The sequence below is a fragment of the Gymnoscopelus braueri genome (assembly GCF_963280865.1).
Source record: "Gymnoscopelus braueri genome assembly, chromosome: 11".
In the NCBI taxonomy this organism is placed as follows: Eukaryota; Metazoa; Chordata; class Actinopteri; order Myctophiformes; family Myctophidae; genus Gymnoscopelus; species Gymnoscopelus braueri.
Window position 1 is genome coordinate 31,424,862 of NC_137613.1, and position 16,012 is coordinate 31,440,873.

At 40.4% G+C, this 16,012-nt stretch overlaps 1 protein-coding gene across 1 annotated transcript; it reads right to left on the reverse strand.

The window, feature by feature from the left end:
• Positions 1-1,054: 1,054 nt before the first annotated feature.
• Positions 1,055-15,709, reverse strand: cratb (carnitine O-acetyltransferase b). The gene is made up of 15 exons (XM_080442885.1): positions 15,346-15,709; positions 14,307-14,534; positions 13,696-13,814; positions 12,422-12,475; positions 11,043-11,208; positions 9,627-9,801; positions 8,943-9,033; positions 8,352-8,439; positions 7,700-7,800; positions 6,527-6,646; positions 4,458-4,580; positions 3,902-4,037; positions 3,714-3,776; positions 3,129-3,266; positions 1,055-2,561 (listed from the first exon to the last, which is right to left on the reverse strand). The coding sequence occupies exons 1-15, from the start codon at positions 15,385-15,387 to the stop codon at positions 2,358-2,360; spliced, it is 1,848 nt and encodes a 615-aa protein (XP_080299011.1). The 5' UTR covers positions 15,388-15,709; the 3' UTR covers positions 1,055-2,357.
• Between the last annotated feature and the right edge of the window lie 303 nt (positions 15,710-16,012).

Here is a 16,012-nt window from a genome sequence, read left to right on the forward strand (position 1 = left end):
AGTGTTCATATAATAGTGGAGTAAAAGTACAATATTTGCCTCTGAGATGTATTGGAGTAAAGTATAAGTAAAAGTAATGAAAATTGGAAATACTACAGTAAGGTAAAAATACTTCAACATTGTATTTAAGTACAGTACTTGAGTAAATGTACTTAGTTACTTTACACCACTGGATTCTCGCCCCTCCTGTTTTTAATTAGAGAATTTCTGGGAACTCTGATTATATGGATGGCAATCCCACCCTATCCATATATGAATGCAAACTGTCTTTACCTTGTAAACCTTGTCTTTGTTGGAAAGGCTTCACAGAGAGGCTATGTATGAATCTAACAGTATAGGGTCAGAAGCTGGTGATAACTGGGACTGCAAGGGTTTGACTGGATCGACAAAGAAGAACCAGACTGCTCTCAGTCAGGGATGGGGGTTGATAGATGTATGTGTATGTGTGTGTATGTATGTATGTATGTATGTATGTATGTATGTATGTATGTATGTATGTATGTATGTATGTATGTATGTATGTATGTATGTATGTATGTATGTGTGTGTGTGTGTGTGTGTGTGTGTGTGTGTGTGTGTGTGTTTTAAATCAAGCTTCCTTAACAATGTAACTATATCTAATTACAGCAGATTTTAGTTACTTATTTTTCATAATCTGACTACGTAATCCCAATTAGTCTGTGTGTGGGGCAATAAAAGAAAGCCACAATATCTTAATAAATCCAACGGATTTAATTGACCAGTATGCAAGCAAATACAGAACAGCATCCTTCTCCATGGAAAAAAAGCAGGTTTACATACATTTCATAAAGAAGCGCGAACATCCAGAAGATCTGGTTCTTCTAGTCCAACAGGGAGTGCAAAACAGAACAGAACAGAACAGAACAGAACAGAACAAAAAGACCTCTCATTTCTTACAACCTTTAACAATGGCAAGCTTTGCTTGCATTTGGTCCTTTCCAACATCTGTTGGCTGGCTACACAAAATGGCTGGTTGAACATTATTCCAACTGAAAAAGCAATGCAATTAATGTAAAACAAAACAATTAGTGTATTTAATGTTACAAGTAATTTCATGGCTTTTCAAGATGTTGAAGTTAATTTGAATGAAGACATGCTTAGTGTGTAAAAGAGTGATGTTGGCTTCTTTGGCAAGCTACAGTATACTGTCCATTTCACTTTCGTAAGCATTAATATAATACACCTCCAACAATGTTATAACCTATATAATGCAGTTTGTTTCCTTAACTTAGCTCATGCTAGCACTTAGAAGTCAAAAGAGGAGCATCCATAATGAAACATTAGCACCTCACAACCAAGTAGCCTACTTGGAAGTCGGACATTCTTAATGCTCTCTGAAAACTGAAATAATGTTGTGTACTAGGCCGGCATGCATTAGGAGACAAGTCAAGTAAAAAAATGCACAAATGTTCCTGTGGCTGGAAAACTCTGATTTAACAAGGGTTTGGTAAAAGGGTCTGGACATTCACTCTGAAAAATTAGCAAGTATGAGCGTAAAATATATGTAATTACCAGATATTATAATCTGGCTGTTGGAACTTAAAAACTGTCATTGTTATCTATCACTCTATGCCCATTTTACATGTATATTATTCAGTAATTACCAGTCATTATACAATAATGAGTTATTACATCTGTTTTGTTTATACCATACTTGTTCATTTTGAGTCATTAATGAGAAATGAACTGCCTTGATCATATTTGATTTAATTTTTTATTTGAATCTGAATCTCTACTCTGACCTGTATCAGTCTTGTTGTTTCATGCCTTTTGCGGTGTTGCTACGACACCTGCATTTGGGGATCAATAAAGGTCTATCTGTCTATCTTTACATCCACATCTAAAGTAGATTATTGATTTGGTCAGACACAGACACACAGCACATACTGTAGATACACAGACGCCCAGCACACAGCACATACTAGATCAGTGTTTCCCAACCTCTTTTCCTTGGAGCCCCCCTTCTTACATCGGAGACCCAAGTGCGCGCACGCACATGCACATGTGTTTTTCAGACATGTTAAACTCTTAAGCCCTATACTTGTACGGCGAATAGCGAAAATAGACGATCTAAAAGTTCAAAATGCGTTGCATTGCGATGCTGAGATCCGCTATTTTTTTAAAGGAATAAAAATAATAATATTTAATAATAATTAGTGTGCTTCACAATGATGTTACATGTGGGAGCTAGCTATGATTTGTGTGAAACTTTGGACTACGGTACCTCCAAACAGCAAAGGCCTCACGTCCCTCAGTGATGTTGGTGCGCCCCCCCCAAGGGGTGCCAAGACCCCAGGTTGGAAAACACTGACACACTGCACATAGTCGCAGCAGTTCTACACAGTAGGCTGCAGTAGTTCTTGGAGCTGACACAAGGTGTCTTTCAGGGTCAGTGCTAGTGTTTCTGCATGAGTCTCCTCACAGCAGTTGAAGGCGGTTATGGAGAAGTGCACATGGTCTGCCTGGGGGTTGTAGCAAATGGCATAGCCGTCAGGAACAAGGGGTCCAAAGCACATTACACTGTCTGTGTTAGCAGGCACCTAATGAAAGAGGAGAATGAATGGCATCAGACAAGTTGATGACATTTCAGTGCGGGCCAAATAACTGGTTAAAATTTATTAATTATTGAGCCACAGTGTCGGCTATATAGAATGTTCTCTCTTTATACTTGTTCCAGCCATACTGTTGTTAATGCAATCATCACATCGACATGTTATATGTGTATGGAAGCATTTGGAGAAGTTAAACATTTAAGCAGGAACTTCCAACTTGGTGAGACAGTAAATATGGAACAATAAGAGTCATGTGCAACAAAATAACCATAAACATACCCATTTTTAGACTTATGGCCTCATGTTTAAAAATATGTGTTGCATCTTTCTTGATTCCTCCTTCTCTGTATGTATCTATCAATTGTTACTCTGTAAAGCACTTGGTGATGAGTATCTGTCTGTTAGATGAATTAATACACACACACACACACACACACACACACACACACACACACACACACACACACACACACACACACACACACACACACACACACACACACACACACACACACACACACACACACACACACACACACACACACACACACCTACCTGTCCTGTTCGGAGCCTCCAGTGGGTTGCCAGGCCGTACGCTGTGTCCATGAAGAGCTTAGGGATGCTGAGGCCTTCTTCAATTGCCTGAAGTTTCAGTCCCAACAGGTGGAGGTCGATGCCCTGACCCATCAGAGCCTGTAGAGAACAGAAACAAAACCTCATATCTAAAATGCACAGTAACCACTGTTAGCTGGTAATGACAGGCTTGGTTTACAAGTGCACTATTATATACAGTACATGCAACTATATGGCCTATGATTTCCATAATGTGGAAAACGCAGATGGAATCAGGACATAAAAGCAGATTTAAACACGGAAGTTGAAGAATTTAGTATAGTTTTCAGTAGAACAACCGTTTCTGTCCTTAGAAGAAATCCTGCCACCCGTCTTTGTCTTCCGTTTCCTTTGCATGTGTATGAGTGTATGTATCAAGGTGCGCACATCAGTAAACATACATGGGTATGAGATAGTGTTAGAAATGGGCAGGTGACAAGCAACAAGAAGCCAGCATTTTCTATAAGTCAATAAATACAGCATTAACGGCTAAACACAGGGCAGAACAATATCCCAAATTAGTTTTACCTTCTGTGTCAGAGCAGTGTAAGCGTCCACAGCCTCGCGAAGCAGTTGGAGCTTTGCTTCCCGCTGCAACACAGCATGTTCAACATGAACAATTCATCCTTCTTTCCTCTCTTATTTTCTGATTTAGATCATTTGACAGCCTATAAAATAAAAGTGTCATTGCGTGACTGTGATTTAAAGTCCCTCACCGAAACCTCTGGATCATCAAAGGCCAGGATGAACTTAAGTGTTTGGTTGGTGGGGGAGCGGATGAATTCTGTGCGTCCTCCCCTGAACATCCTCTGGGTGGCGATGTCACAGGCAGGAGAGACTTCTTTGTGCACTCTGGTAACAAGCAGAACAGAAAGAGCTTCATTTAACATGTATGATGTGTTGCTTGCCAACCATCATTATTCAAGTATACAGTGAGTGCATTTTCTGCAGTGCTTCTGGTTTATAAATCAATGCCTTTGACAAGTGGTGTGGTTCTGCATAAAGCATTTGCACAACAAACATGAAAACACAAGAAGTTTAACCACGTAAATCCCATATACTTAATTGACTGGAATCTCTTTGCCGAAAATAACCGATCTACAAGCGCATGTTGTGAGTTTGTAGATCGTCTATTTTCGCTGTATGTTCACCTCAGAACTGGGACGCTAGAGTTCATGTGGTTAAAGAAATAAACGATTATATTTTTCATGAAATAAATGTGAATAACTGATGCATAGATAGGTAGGCAGTCCGATAGACACACAGACTGACCTGTAGTAAGCCAGCTGAAGAGCCACTTGGATGAAGGCATTGGGGCTGAGATTGTGTTGTTTAGGAAGTTCCTTCCCAAACCTCTTGAAGTTAAATACATTCACGTCAAGGTCATTGATGAGTCTGTGGGAAATTGCAATTATTATAATTTTGTATTACCAATGGCAGATCCTTAAGTAATTTAAGTTTTCTCATTTGTGCAGTACAATAACACAACCATGTTTCATGTTTATATATTTCCTCAGAATATACACCAATATAGGTGCACATTCATTTACAAAACGAGCTACCTCAAATCCCACAAGCTTTATTTTTTTTAGTAATGAGCTGTGACTCTTTTAAACTGCTGTCATATTGTTGTCATAATCTCTTCCAAACTAAAAGTGTATTTAGGGGAAGGCTTAGACGAATATTTGGGGACTGTGGAAGCTAAATTATCTAAAGGTTGTCCTACTCAGACAACTGTGGACAAATATATCGTCAGGATATAGTCAGTACAAAAGGTTTGACATCAGGGAAATACAAATCTGAACAGAATGAGCAGGTATTTTACAAGGCTGATATGTTACAGTATGTGTAAAGTGGAATAGTAATATGCATGGTGATGGCAGAAGATGGCAGCACAAAGTCAGCAGTTAGATGAGCCTTGCTCAAGGACACTTTGAAACAACAACAGAGCTGTTATTTGACACACACTGTTGACAGACTGTGTGCTGCAATCTAGCCTGTGACATTTTATTTATGGGACATTCTCTCTAATCTTCAGGGTTGTAGAGGGGTGGGAGTTGGATGCAAGGGAGCAGCACTCCTTACACTTCTAAAAATAGGATTTTGCTTTTGGTCAATTCATTCAGTTGATTATTTGAAAAAGAAACACAAATCAAATCAATCAATCAATCAATCAATCAGTTAATAAAATTGATCTCGTCTGCGGATGGTCATCATCGCCCCCTGCAGCTCATAAAAGGGAACAGTCTCACATTAATGCGATACTGGTTTGAAAACCAACTCCCTTTAATGTTGTTATGGTTCTGAACCATTTAGGACAACCAAAAGCAGGTGCAAACTGCAACGCTGTCAGATCGGACCTAATTTGAACTGAACCTCATGGTATGCTTTTAACGTAGCCTACCAGTTTACGTACGTGTTCACTGTCATATAGTAAACATGATTGATTTACTGTATGACTGCATGTTTATTTTGGTCTGTCCAATGAATGAAAAGCCACAGGGGTTAAAGATACTCAGAAAAGACAAGTCAGTCTCTCTTTAATGAAGTATTGTGCTGTGATATGATTTGTACAAAGCAATGTAATAGTTTTTTAATGTAACCACTCCTGTCATTTATTTTAAATTCATAAACATTTATAAAGGCGGGACATAAACAAACGGGAATTGTTATATACAGTACAGAGTAATCACACAAATCAAGATGTGCTGAGGTGTACTCACCCACTTCTAAAAATAGCACAACACTGCTAATCACACTAAAGCCTGAGTTATGCTTCGGTGACTTTGAGATACAGTGAAAGGATACCATTGAGGCTCTGAGGCTTAACAATAGTGCTTAACAATAACAATAGTGTTTTATCACTGTCTTTGCGGGTGCTGGATTTCAGAGTCAAACACACAAACACAGTGGCGCTTGCACCCGTGGCGGGGCTGTTCCTTCTTTACGACCGCAAGTGTCCTGAATTCACCTGATGTCAATGTCGTTACACCAACAACAAAATGTACCATATTAGATACGCTTCCCCAAGTGAAAACTGGTCTGAAACACATTCATACATATCATACACAGTACACAGTAACATCAATAGTGTTAACTCAAAAGAGTGTACGAATGGAACCAAATGGTCGTCCATTTGGTTCCATTCATTTTGACTTTTGACTTTGTTGAATCGAATGAGTTTGTTGAACCAAAGGGACATTTGGTACCATTTGTACACCCTTCTGAGCTAAATGAATAATAAGGATTTGACTGTGTATGACAAACCCTGCATTACACTCACACTGGCACACCTAGACTGTTCACAAGGCTGAGGTGAGGTGGAGAAAATAGTAACTTACATATCCAGGTTTTGCTTGGCATGTTCGATGTCCCGTTTGATGTCTCGGTCGATGTTGAAGTAAAGCTTCTTTGGCATTGGTAGTGGAATTAATGGAGCTCTCTTGGGGTCTGGCTGCTCACTGGAAACATAGGGAAAATCTAATGAGATTAGCGTGAACTAACCAACTAGTCAATCGACAGAAAATGTATCCAATTAAAATGTAGTAAGGAATAATCCGCCCTGGTTTATGATCGCGGTGATGCATCATGTAAACACTGTATATTTCCATTATGTTCTATTATCTATTACAACTTCACCCAAATGTGAATGATTGCATTTGTACCACATTATAAAATTACAGGCTACGCTGCCTTAAAATCCAGCCCTATATTGCACTGATCAGAGCAATGGTCACCGAGTATAGCCATTTGAAGTGTTAAACACTGCTGTAGTGCCCCATACAGTATGTGTGCAATTTAGTTTTTTTTATGCGACAATATTCATGGCAGACCCCTGAACAGCCCCATACCAGGGTGGCCCCTGGTATGACTGTTGATGGCAGATCCCTGAACAGTGTTTGTGCCGAGCCCCCGTGGGCCCCTGGTGGCACTACCGTCATGGCAGGTCCCTGAACAGTGTTTGTGCAAAGTTTGGTGCGGATTGGATCAACGGTGTGCCTCGAAAGTCCAGATATTACGTTTGTGACCGTGGTCCGCCCACCCCCCCTCTACGCCATTTTAATATAGGATTCATTCTCTCTGCTACTAATACTCAATTGAATGAATTCAGAATGTATAAACATAATAGAGCAGTGGTTCTCAAACAATTTCCTGTCAATGAACCCCATATTGATAGGTATTAGACCGCAGACCCCCATTTGAAAAGATTTTGCGTCAGGGACCCTGGCCCTTTTGTTTTGTTAGATTAGATTTAGTACAACATTCTACAACTGTCTCTATACTGTAGGTAGGGAGAGAGAAACCTATGATCTGAATAGTCATTCTTATACTTTCTCTCATTGGGCTAACTTCTAGCCAGTGAAATAATAGTGACATTAAACTGTTCATTTTGCTGGGGACCCCCTGGAACATCCTCAAGGACCGGACCACACTTTGAGAAGCACTGTATTAGAGAAGGGAGTAGTGAATAAACACAGAAACCAAAATGAAATAAAAAACATTCACTGTCTCACCAGTACTCCAGTATGTGATCCAGTAGCATTGCAATCGGTGGACCTTCAGCAGTAGCTTGTTCATACAGAAGACCCCAGGATCCATCCTCGCCCACCACAAACTACGCAACCACAACGAGACAAACTATTGACTTAATCATGGATGGTAGACGTTTCCTATGTATTTGAGGTTTTGTAGTAAAAAGAACAAAAATACTATTTATTTCCCTGCAGTTTGTGTTCCTGGATCCAACTTAGTTGTGCGCCGGGGTCAAGTGCCGAAAATAGCCTATCTACAATCTCACAAAGCATCGCATGGCTACGTGTTGTGAGATTGTAGATCGGCTACTTTCAGCGTGCGACACCAGTGCACAACCACATATAAATCAGGCTTCACGCACTGTTACACATTGATAAAGAGCAATGTGAACCCTACATCCACTATAAAAGCTAATTTATAATGTCTGTTATTATACAGAAAGTGTTTGATTGATTGAATACTTTATTAACAGTTTGCAAATAGTACAGTGGTACGATTATACAATGGTGCTAAAAGGATAACACAAAAAGCCCTAAGGGCTTGTTTCCACTGTGGTCCTGTTGTTTGACAAATTATAAATGAGCCTCTACGATAATGAAAACCCTATCTTTTTAGTAGATATGACTTGCTCACCTGCAGGGTTTTGTCAAACCAGCGATTGCCACTATTAGAGAATGTCCCTCCTCCATGTAGAATCTGGGCTGCCTTTCGACTAGCATACCTGACAACGTATACGATACAAGGAATTATACTGGGCTTGCAGTGCAGTGACAACTCATAACCGTAAAACCCTTAACAATTAACACAGGACTGCCAACAGTGCACATGGAAAACTGGTCTTACACTGGTGAAATGGACATTAAATTACACACATTGAAACAGTTGACTATATATATGAATATTAAGTGACTTCAAATATAAAGTTTTTTATCCTGCATGCATGGCAGCCTATATGTATAGTATATGTATATGTATCTATGTATTTTAAACCCGGAGTTAGCAACACGCACCGTGAGGAAATTGGTGTGGTGTATTATATAGTATATATCATATATGTATATATCATCTATACAGTACAGAATATGTATAGTAGTCAAGAGAGGTATCATGAGTGTGTGTGTGTGTGTGTGTGTGTGTGTGTGTGTGTGTGTGTGTGTGTGTGTGTGTGTGTGTGTGTGTGTGTGTGTGTGTGTGTGTGTGTGTGCGTGCTTGCATGGTACATACTTCTTATCCGATATCCTCATGACTGGAGAGTCCAAGCACAGAGTGAAAAGTCCCTTTTCAATCATCTGCACGGATTCTTTGTTTAGCTTATCTGAATCATCCAAAGACAACGGGAAGAAATAAAATGCATCAGTCAGCTGCCAAAGGGACATTTATTTTACTACATTTGAAGTTGGCAGAAGATGATATTTTCTAAAGATTCTGGAGTTGGAGTTGTTAAGAGTTGTTGAGAGTATTCATGCTCCCTGAAGGATGAATCCTACTGATTTTGGTGACACCATGGGCTCTAGTGTCACACAAGACATGCTTACAGACTCTTATGATCCAGCGTGGGCAACATATACATCCGTTCTGAATGGCAGTGTAAATGGGTCTTTACCCTAAGCAGGTTCAATGACTGAGACCTGGTGAAAGAACCCCAAAATATGCAATCCCCTGTGCCTTTCCCAAATCATAGAGGGATAGGAAAATATGTGTGTTAACCACTTTCAACATAGTATCCCTATATTGTGCATGTCATTATAGCTTGTGTCGCAGCACATTGTAAGCTCATAGATAGGCTACTTTAGCAATTTTTTAAAAGGGGATTAAGTGGTTAGGTTGTCAAATGCACGACACACACTCCTTTTTTCCCCCTTTCATTTCTTCTTCATTGAGAAGGGCACACAATCACGACAAGTGTACCTTTGATCAAGCGATTGTAGGCTGCTCCCCAGGTATGGCGATGTTCACTGGTCAGAATCCCCATCGGCTCCTTGTCAGTTTTCCAGGACTGAGACCTGATCCTCAGCAGCTGACCATGAATCTGACTCTCTGTCATCCGAGAGCCATCACTGTTGTACACATCCAGCTGGAAGAACTAGAAGCAGCAAAAAAGACTGTCGGTAGTCGGTACATGATAATCATACTAATAATAATAACTATTGTTACAAAAGCGGTTTCCCTGCTCCCATACAAACTCTGGATTCTTCACTGTTCATCTAGCTGTAAGTTGTGTCTCTTGCACTTTCGTGCAAGAGACACACGTCAGTTTATGTTTTGTTGCAATGCGGTGTCAGACATGGGGGCCACTTTCAATGACATTACACACCCTGATCCAGTGTTGATTTCGTCGACTAAAACTATGACGAAAAATGTCCGTCGACTACCGTTTTTCAAAACGAAATAAAAACGAAATAAAAGCTAAGCTACGATGACTAAAACTAAGACTAAATATATTGACAATTTTGTCAAATAAAACAAATAAAAACTAGACTAAAATGTTAGTGAGGGACTAGTGGAGAAGAGATCCAGTAGAACTAAGACAAGACAGTTTGGTTACGCTCGGGTGTTGCGCTCTGAAAATAGCAGATCTACAAGCTCACAACGTGTGTAAAATCAGCCAGTACGACGCCATCAAGGCACCGCCACAATAGATTATAGTCGACTAAATCAAATGTAGATTTAGTCGACTATAATCTTATGATATTCTGACGACTAATTTCATATGACTAAAATGACTAAAATATGACTAAAACTAAATGGAATTGTATTCAAAAGACAATGACTGAAACTAAATCAAAATTTGCTGTCAAAATCAACACTGCCCTGATCTGTGTCCCCAGTCTGGCCCTGTACAAACATAAAATCACAAAAGGGTAGCTGCAACTTGTGTTTTGCGCACTTTGTGCAAAGCAAGGTGAGATGGGGTGGGATGAGGAGGGATGAGGTGAGATGGGTTGGGGTGAAATGGGGTGAGGTGGAGTGAAACTAGGCGGGGCGAGGTGGGGTGGGTTGAGGTAGGGAGTTGGGTGGTTTCTGATCTCCTGAGACATGCTGTGATACCGACACATAATTGTAAAGATTATTTGTGGCTGAGTTATTATGTAGAATGGTCCTTTTTTGGGGGGGGGGGGGGTTCTACTCATGATACGTGCTCTGACATTAACACATTGTTGTATGTAATAGACGTACTGAGCTGTAATGCATCTATTAGTAGTATTGTCCATTTTTGGGCCAAAGTGTGTTATTCTTTTGTTACTCACAGTAGGTTATGACATTTTATGTATGAAACTTTACCTTTACCTTGTACTTTTTAACAGAGTGAGATTTGCGTCATACCTGGTAGTTTCTGACCACTGTGATGTGTGCTGGAGAGCGTCGTGTGTTCCCGTGGTGGACGATGTAGTCGTGTTTTGGACCCGGGATCCGGCAAGAGGAGAAAAGGAGTGGAAACAGCTCCATACACAAAGGCTTCCCTCGCATCAATTCCACAGGAAGCTGACCTCTGATGGGGACAGACCAGCATGGAAAGGATCATAGAGAGACTCTGTGTGTGTGTGTGTGTGTGTGTGTGTGTGTGTGTGTGTGTGTGTGTGTGTGTGTGTGTGTGTGTGTGTGTGTGTGTGTGTGTATTGCACAGGTGTGAAAATAAATAGTGTATACAGAATATGATACAGACAAAATCTACACAAATACTGTAAAAGGTAAACAGTTCAGTACGATAAGAACAGAACATCAGTATACATTTGGTCCAAACAGTGCAGTGAAGAGAAACCTTCTAACTGACAGACTGTAGGCGATACAATCGCATTGTATATCCCCATGTGACTGGAAGCCAAGGTCACCTGGGGATTCTGACTTTGCTATTTACTGTTAGCTATTGTTCACAATTGCATTCAAATAAAATGTTTTAAAAAATAATAAAAGGTGCAATGTGACATTTCAGACAGAGAGGAAGGTTTTAACCATTTGTACCCTAGCGTCCATATTCTGGGCATGTCATGGGTGACCCCAGTCAACAAAGTAATAAGGTTTAAGAGGTTAACATGCTGCTGGTGCTTGGCGTACAGACAACTTAGCAGATACAGTTACATACTGTACTGGCACTGTGGCGATATAAATTTAGATTATGACTTTCTTCATGCACCAAAGTAACACAAGCTCATGCCAAACAGGTTAGATGACTAAAATAGGTGGACAGAGAAAGTGATGAGGATGATTTTTTCAGTGCTATCTGGCAAACGTCTGTCAGTCTGTCTGTCTGATCAGAGTAAGAAATGTACACTGTCGCGTCGGGTCGTTGTAGGGAAGCGTTGAAAGTTCGACTGTCGGGCTTGTTGTTGAAAAAGACATCAAGCCATAGGCTATTTTTAGCACCATAGTAGCCGTCTGTCGGTGTCGGCTCTCAGGTGCATTCAGCAACTTTTTTTCACACCTTCCAACCGACTGGTCTCTTGACTTCATTTAACTGCCAGTCTGTAGTAATCTGTAGTATTCTGCTTGGTGGAGAGCTACCTTACAGTGGTTAAGTATGCTGAAAGGTAAACCAGTTTGAGTCCCAAAAACGTTTTTTTGTCTTTTTTCTGGCAGCAATTGTATTGTTCTAAGTATCTGACCACACCCATCTGGCTGGCACCAGAGAAAAGTGAAAGTTAAAAGTCAGGAACAGTATTCTAAGACGATATTTGGCGTCGGTCTGTCAATCAGGTTAATCTTACGTATTGATTTTGGCTTTGAAGTCCAGTACTCCAGCGATCAGTTTGGATGCAAACCTGTGCAAATAGAGATGAAAGCAGTGGAAAAGCAGGTCATTCAGCTGTGCTGTAATAAACAAATTACCACATTAACACACAGTTCTGTAAGTTGTGTAGATGCCATTGTCAACACACAATGGAAAACATCCAGAGATGATTCATGTCATGCCTTTAAGAACAGGTGTAAATATACACAAGTAAAACGTGTGTGTGTGTGTGTGTGTGTGTTTGCTTGTGTGGTACACACTACGTTCAGATGATGTCAATCTGCAATCTCACCAAGAGCCCTCGTCTGATTTCTTTTTTATAAACCATGGTGAAATCAATAGGCTCTGTACATAACTGTAGTCCTAGTTTTCAAAAGATGGCATACCTTCGGTTTCCTGTTTCAGTATGCCACCTTCTGAAAACTGGGACTACAGTTATGCACAGATCCGATTCATTCCCTTAACTCAGTCTGTAATCTCACTCTAAAGTTTACAGTTTCCTATGGGGCGGAATCTGCCAATGCTTTGTCAATGCAAATGCGTGGATTCAAGGTCTTGCGCATCTTTCACTCGAATCCACGCATTTGAATTGACAAAGCATTGGCAGATTCCGCCCCATAGGTAAAATAAAAGTGCGGTGTGACCGTGCCCTTATTCCAGAAACGTGTGAAGGCATTTTCATCCCTCTGTGTATTATTCTAACTACTAGAACATACTACTACCAAAGCTTAACACGTTGCATTGCGACATATTGTTAGCGACATGTTTCACCAAGTGGCACCGCTGTACTACAGAGTATATAAATAAATTAGACTTAAAGGACAACTTTATTTTTTTACAACCAAGGTTTATGTTTTAGATTGTAATTAAAGTAAATAAAAGATGAGAGTTAAAATATTTAAATTTACTGCTTTCTATAGTTTTAGCAATTTTATAACCCGGCGATTTCTTTATTATTATTTACAGCAGCTTTTCTAGCCCCCAATAACTCACATCTGGCCATCAAAGTCCACCGTACTTTTTTTATTGTGTAAAAAATACATATTTAGCCACCCTCAGAATTGCTTAAACTATAGAAAGCAGTAAATTTAAATATTTTTTACACTCATCTTTTATTTACTTTAATTACAAGCTAAAACATAAACCTTGGTTGTAAAAAAACTAAGTTGTCCTTTAAGCCTCATCACAGGTGGTAGATGTATTCTTACTAGAACCGTTTATAAATATATTCTTACTAGACCTGTCACTTACACAAGTTGTGACCTCCAGCCATTATAGTCCCTCCTGGGAAGAGAGATGGCGGGGTTAGAATGCACAGGAAGGGGCTGTCTGCTCTCCAGATATGCCAACTGAACCCACCAGTCTGCAATCTATTGAGAAGACAGATCATACTTCAGAAAGCAGCATGGCTGCATCTAATCAGGTAATGTACATCAACTATAGATCAACTGAGGACATCAACTCTATTCACAATAACACAGCCCAGCTCAAGAGGCTCGGGTGAAGACAAGAAGTTGAATAGCTTGTTTAGCCAAGTATTATCATTATTATTACATACAATAAAGATTATGTTTGGCAGTTTTTTGCCTAATTTAGATAAGAATGAAGAGAGACACAGGAAGTTGACAATGTCCAACACAGGGTTTCTTTCTACAGCAGGATTTTTTAAATCCTGGAATCGAATTGGGGGCATTGCAATTACGTGTTTGATCGGATCCCATCAACTAATAATGACACGACCCCTTAGACAAGTATTATGTTGTTGCTGCACGTTTTAATCTCTTCTTTATTATTTTAGGAACGACGTGTCTTATTTGTTTTCGTGTCCCATTTTCCCCCAAGCTGATATCACATTCACAGACCCAGTTGTTGGAGTGTCTGGATCTTTTCTCCAGCCCCTCCTGCAGATGCTGACCGAGACCGCCGGGTTTTCCAAACTGCTGCAGTATCTTCCGTGTATGTTGGATCTCCTCCGGGGGCAGAAGGGGCTCCAGGGCTGTCAGGTAACATTGTAGAGTCTGTGCCAGCGGAGGCACTGGCTGGGTCGGCACCACAGTCGAGAAGCACAGCTCCTGTCTCAACCACACCCCCTGGAAGAAGATTGTGTGTCTGTTAGCACTGTTTCCCAAACAGTAGGTCGGGACCCATGTCTGTGTTGCAGAGCTATTTCTATGGGTCGCGAGTAAACATCCCTTACTTTTCCCCCCCCAAAAAAATCCACAAAATTCAGTTTGTTTTAAATTAAAAACAAATTCAAAAAATTTTCAAAAGAATTTCATAACTGAATGAAGCAAAATTTTAAGAAATTTCATGAATTAGAAAAAAAATTACTTAGAAAGAGCTCACAACTTGTCAAAAGATCTGCTATTTTCACAAGCACATATTTGGCACATCAAATTTCTCTTTTGGGGTCTCGAGCTAGAAGGTTTGGGAACCACTGTGTTAGAGGCTTTACAGAGTCATCACTGTGGCTTGTTTTTAAATGAAATGCCCTTGCAAGTGCTAACTCTACCTCTTGACAAGTTTAAAAGTTTAAGTAGGCTATCTGTGTATCCGATTGCACTTTGGTTAAGACAGTGCACTAAACTGGAGTGAATACAGAGATGTGCAGATATAGCTCCACACTGTGCTTTGCTGATCAAATCAAATCAAAGTGTAGAACATTGATAGGAGGACATAATCGAAATAGGAAGTGCAAAATAAGGGTGTAGGCTAGCAATAAATTCGTTCGTTTTGTGGCCCGTGATACTGTATTAGCTCACAACAGCAACAATAACAGCAGATAGATACTACATATATGGTCATTTGCTTCCAGCCTGTCCAGTGCCGAGGCAAGAGCAACTTTTAGTTGACTTTTAAGTTGACAGTTAGCCATTTATAGCTAAAATGAACACAACTCACCCGAGACAGGAGAGTTCCTCGTTGTAATTTCCTCAGGATCATATTTCCTCAACGTTTGAAAAACTTCAGAAAAACAATTCTTTCTTGCTTTTCTTCTCTACACTTGTTTATTCTTCTCTACACTTGCCAGATTGCACAGATTGTTATTTGTTGCAGGCGGGAGCCTGCAGTTAAATGTCAAATGAGGTCGAACTCTCTCTTCAAACTCATTTATTTATAGCGTCAAACAACAACGTTCTCATCGCCCACCACGACAGAGCTACACAAATATTAGACATAAAATGGAGTAATCCACTCTCCTCCACTCTAAGCAAATGTCGCATGCAACAGTGCACGCACACACACACACACGGACCACTACTACACTCTAAGACCACACATGTCTCGTGTGTTGACGTGTGTTATGTTAGGCTTCCGTCAACACATCTAAACCTACCAGGGTTTGGCCACAAGGTGTCATTGTTGACCCATTCTGACGGACCTAGCTCACAGTTGCACACGCACACACGCACGCGCGCGCGCACACGCACGCAGTACGCACGCACACACACGCACACGCACGCACACACACGCGCACACGCGCACACACACACACACACACACACACACACACACACACACACACACACACACACACACACACACACACACGCCACTTGAGACAAAC

Excerpts from the sequence above, each read along its gene's own strand:
- cratb (XM_080442885.1), bottom strand. The coding sequence starts at position 15,387 with ATGATCCTGAGGAAATTACAACGAGGAACTCTCCTGTCTCGG. Across the intron at positions 13,815-14,306 it reads CCAGACACTCCAACAACTGG|ATTGCAGACTGGTGGGTTCA; the intron begins GTCTGTGAATGT and ends TCTTCTCAATAG. Across the intron at positions 4,038-4,457 it reads CTTCAGCTGGCTTACTACAG|AGTGCACAAAGAAGTCTCTC; the intron begins GTCAGTCTGTGT and ends GCTTGTTACCAG.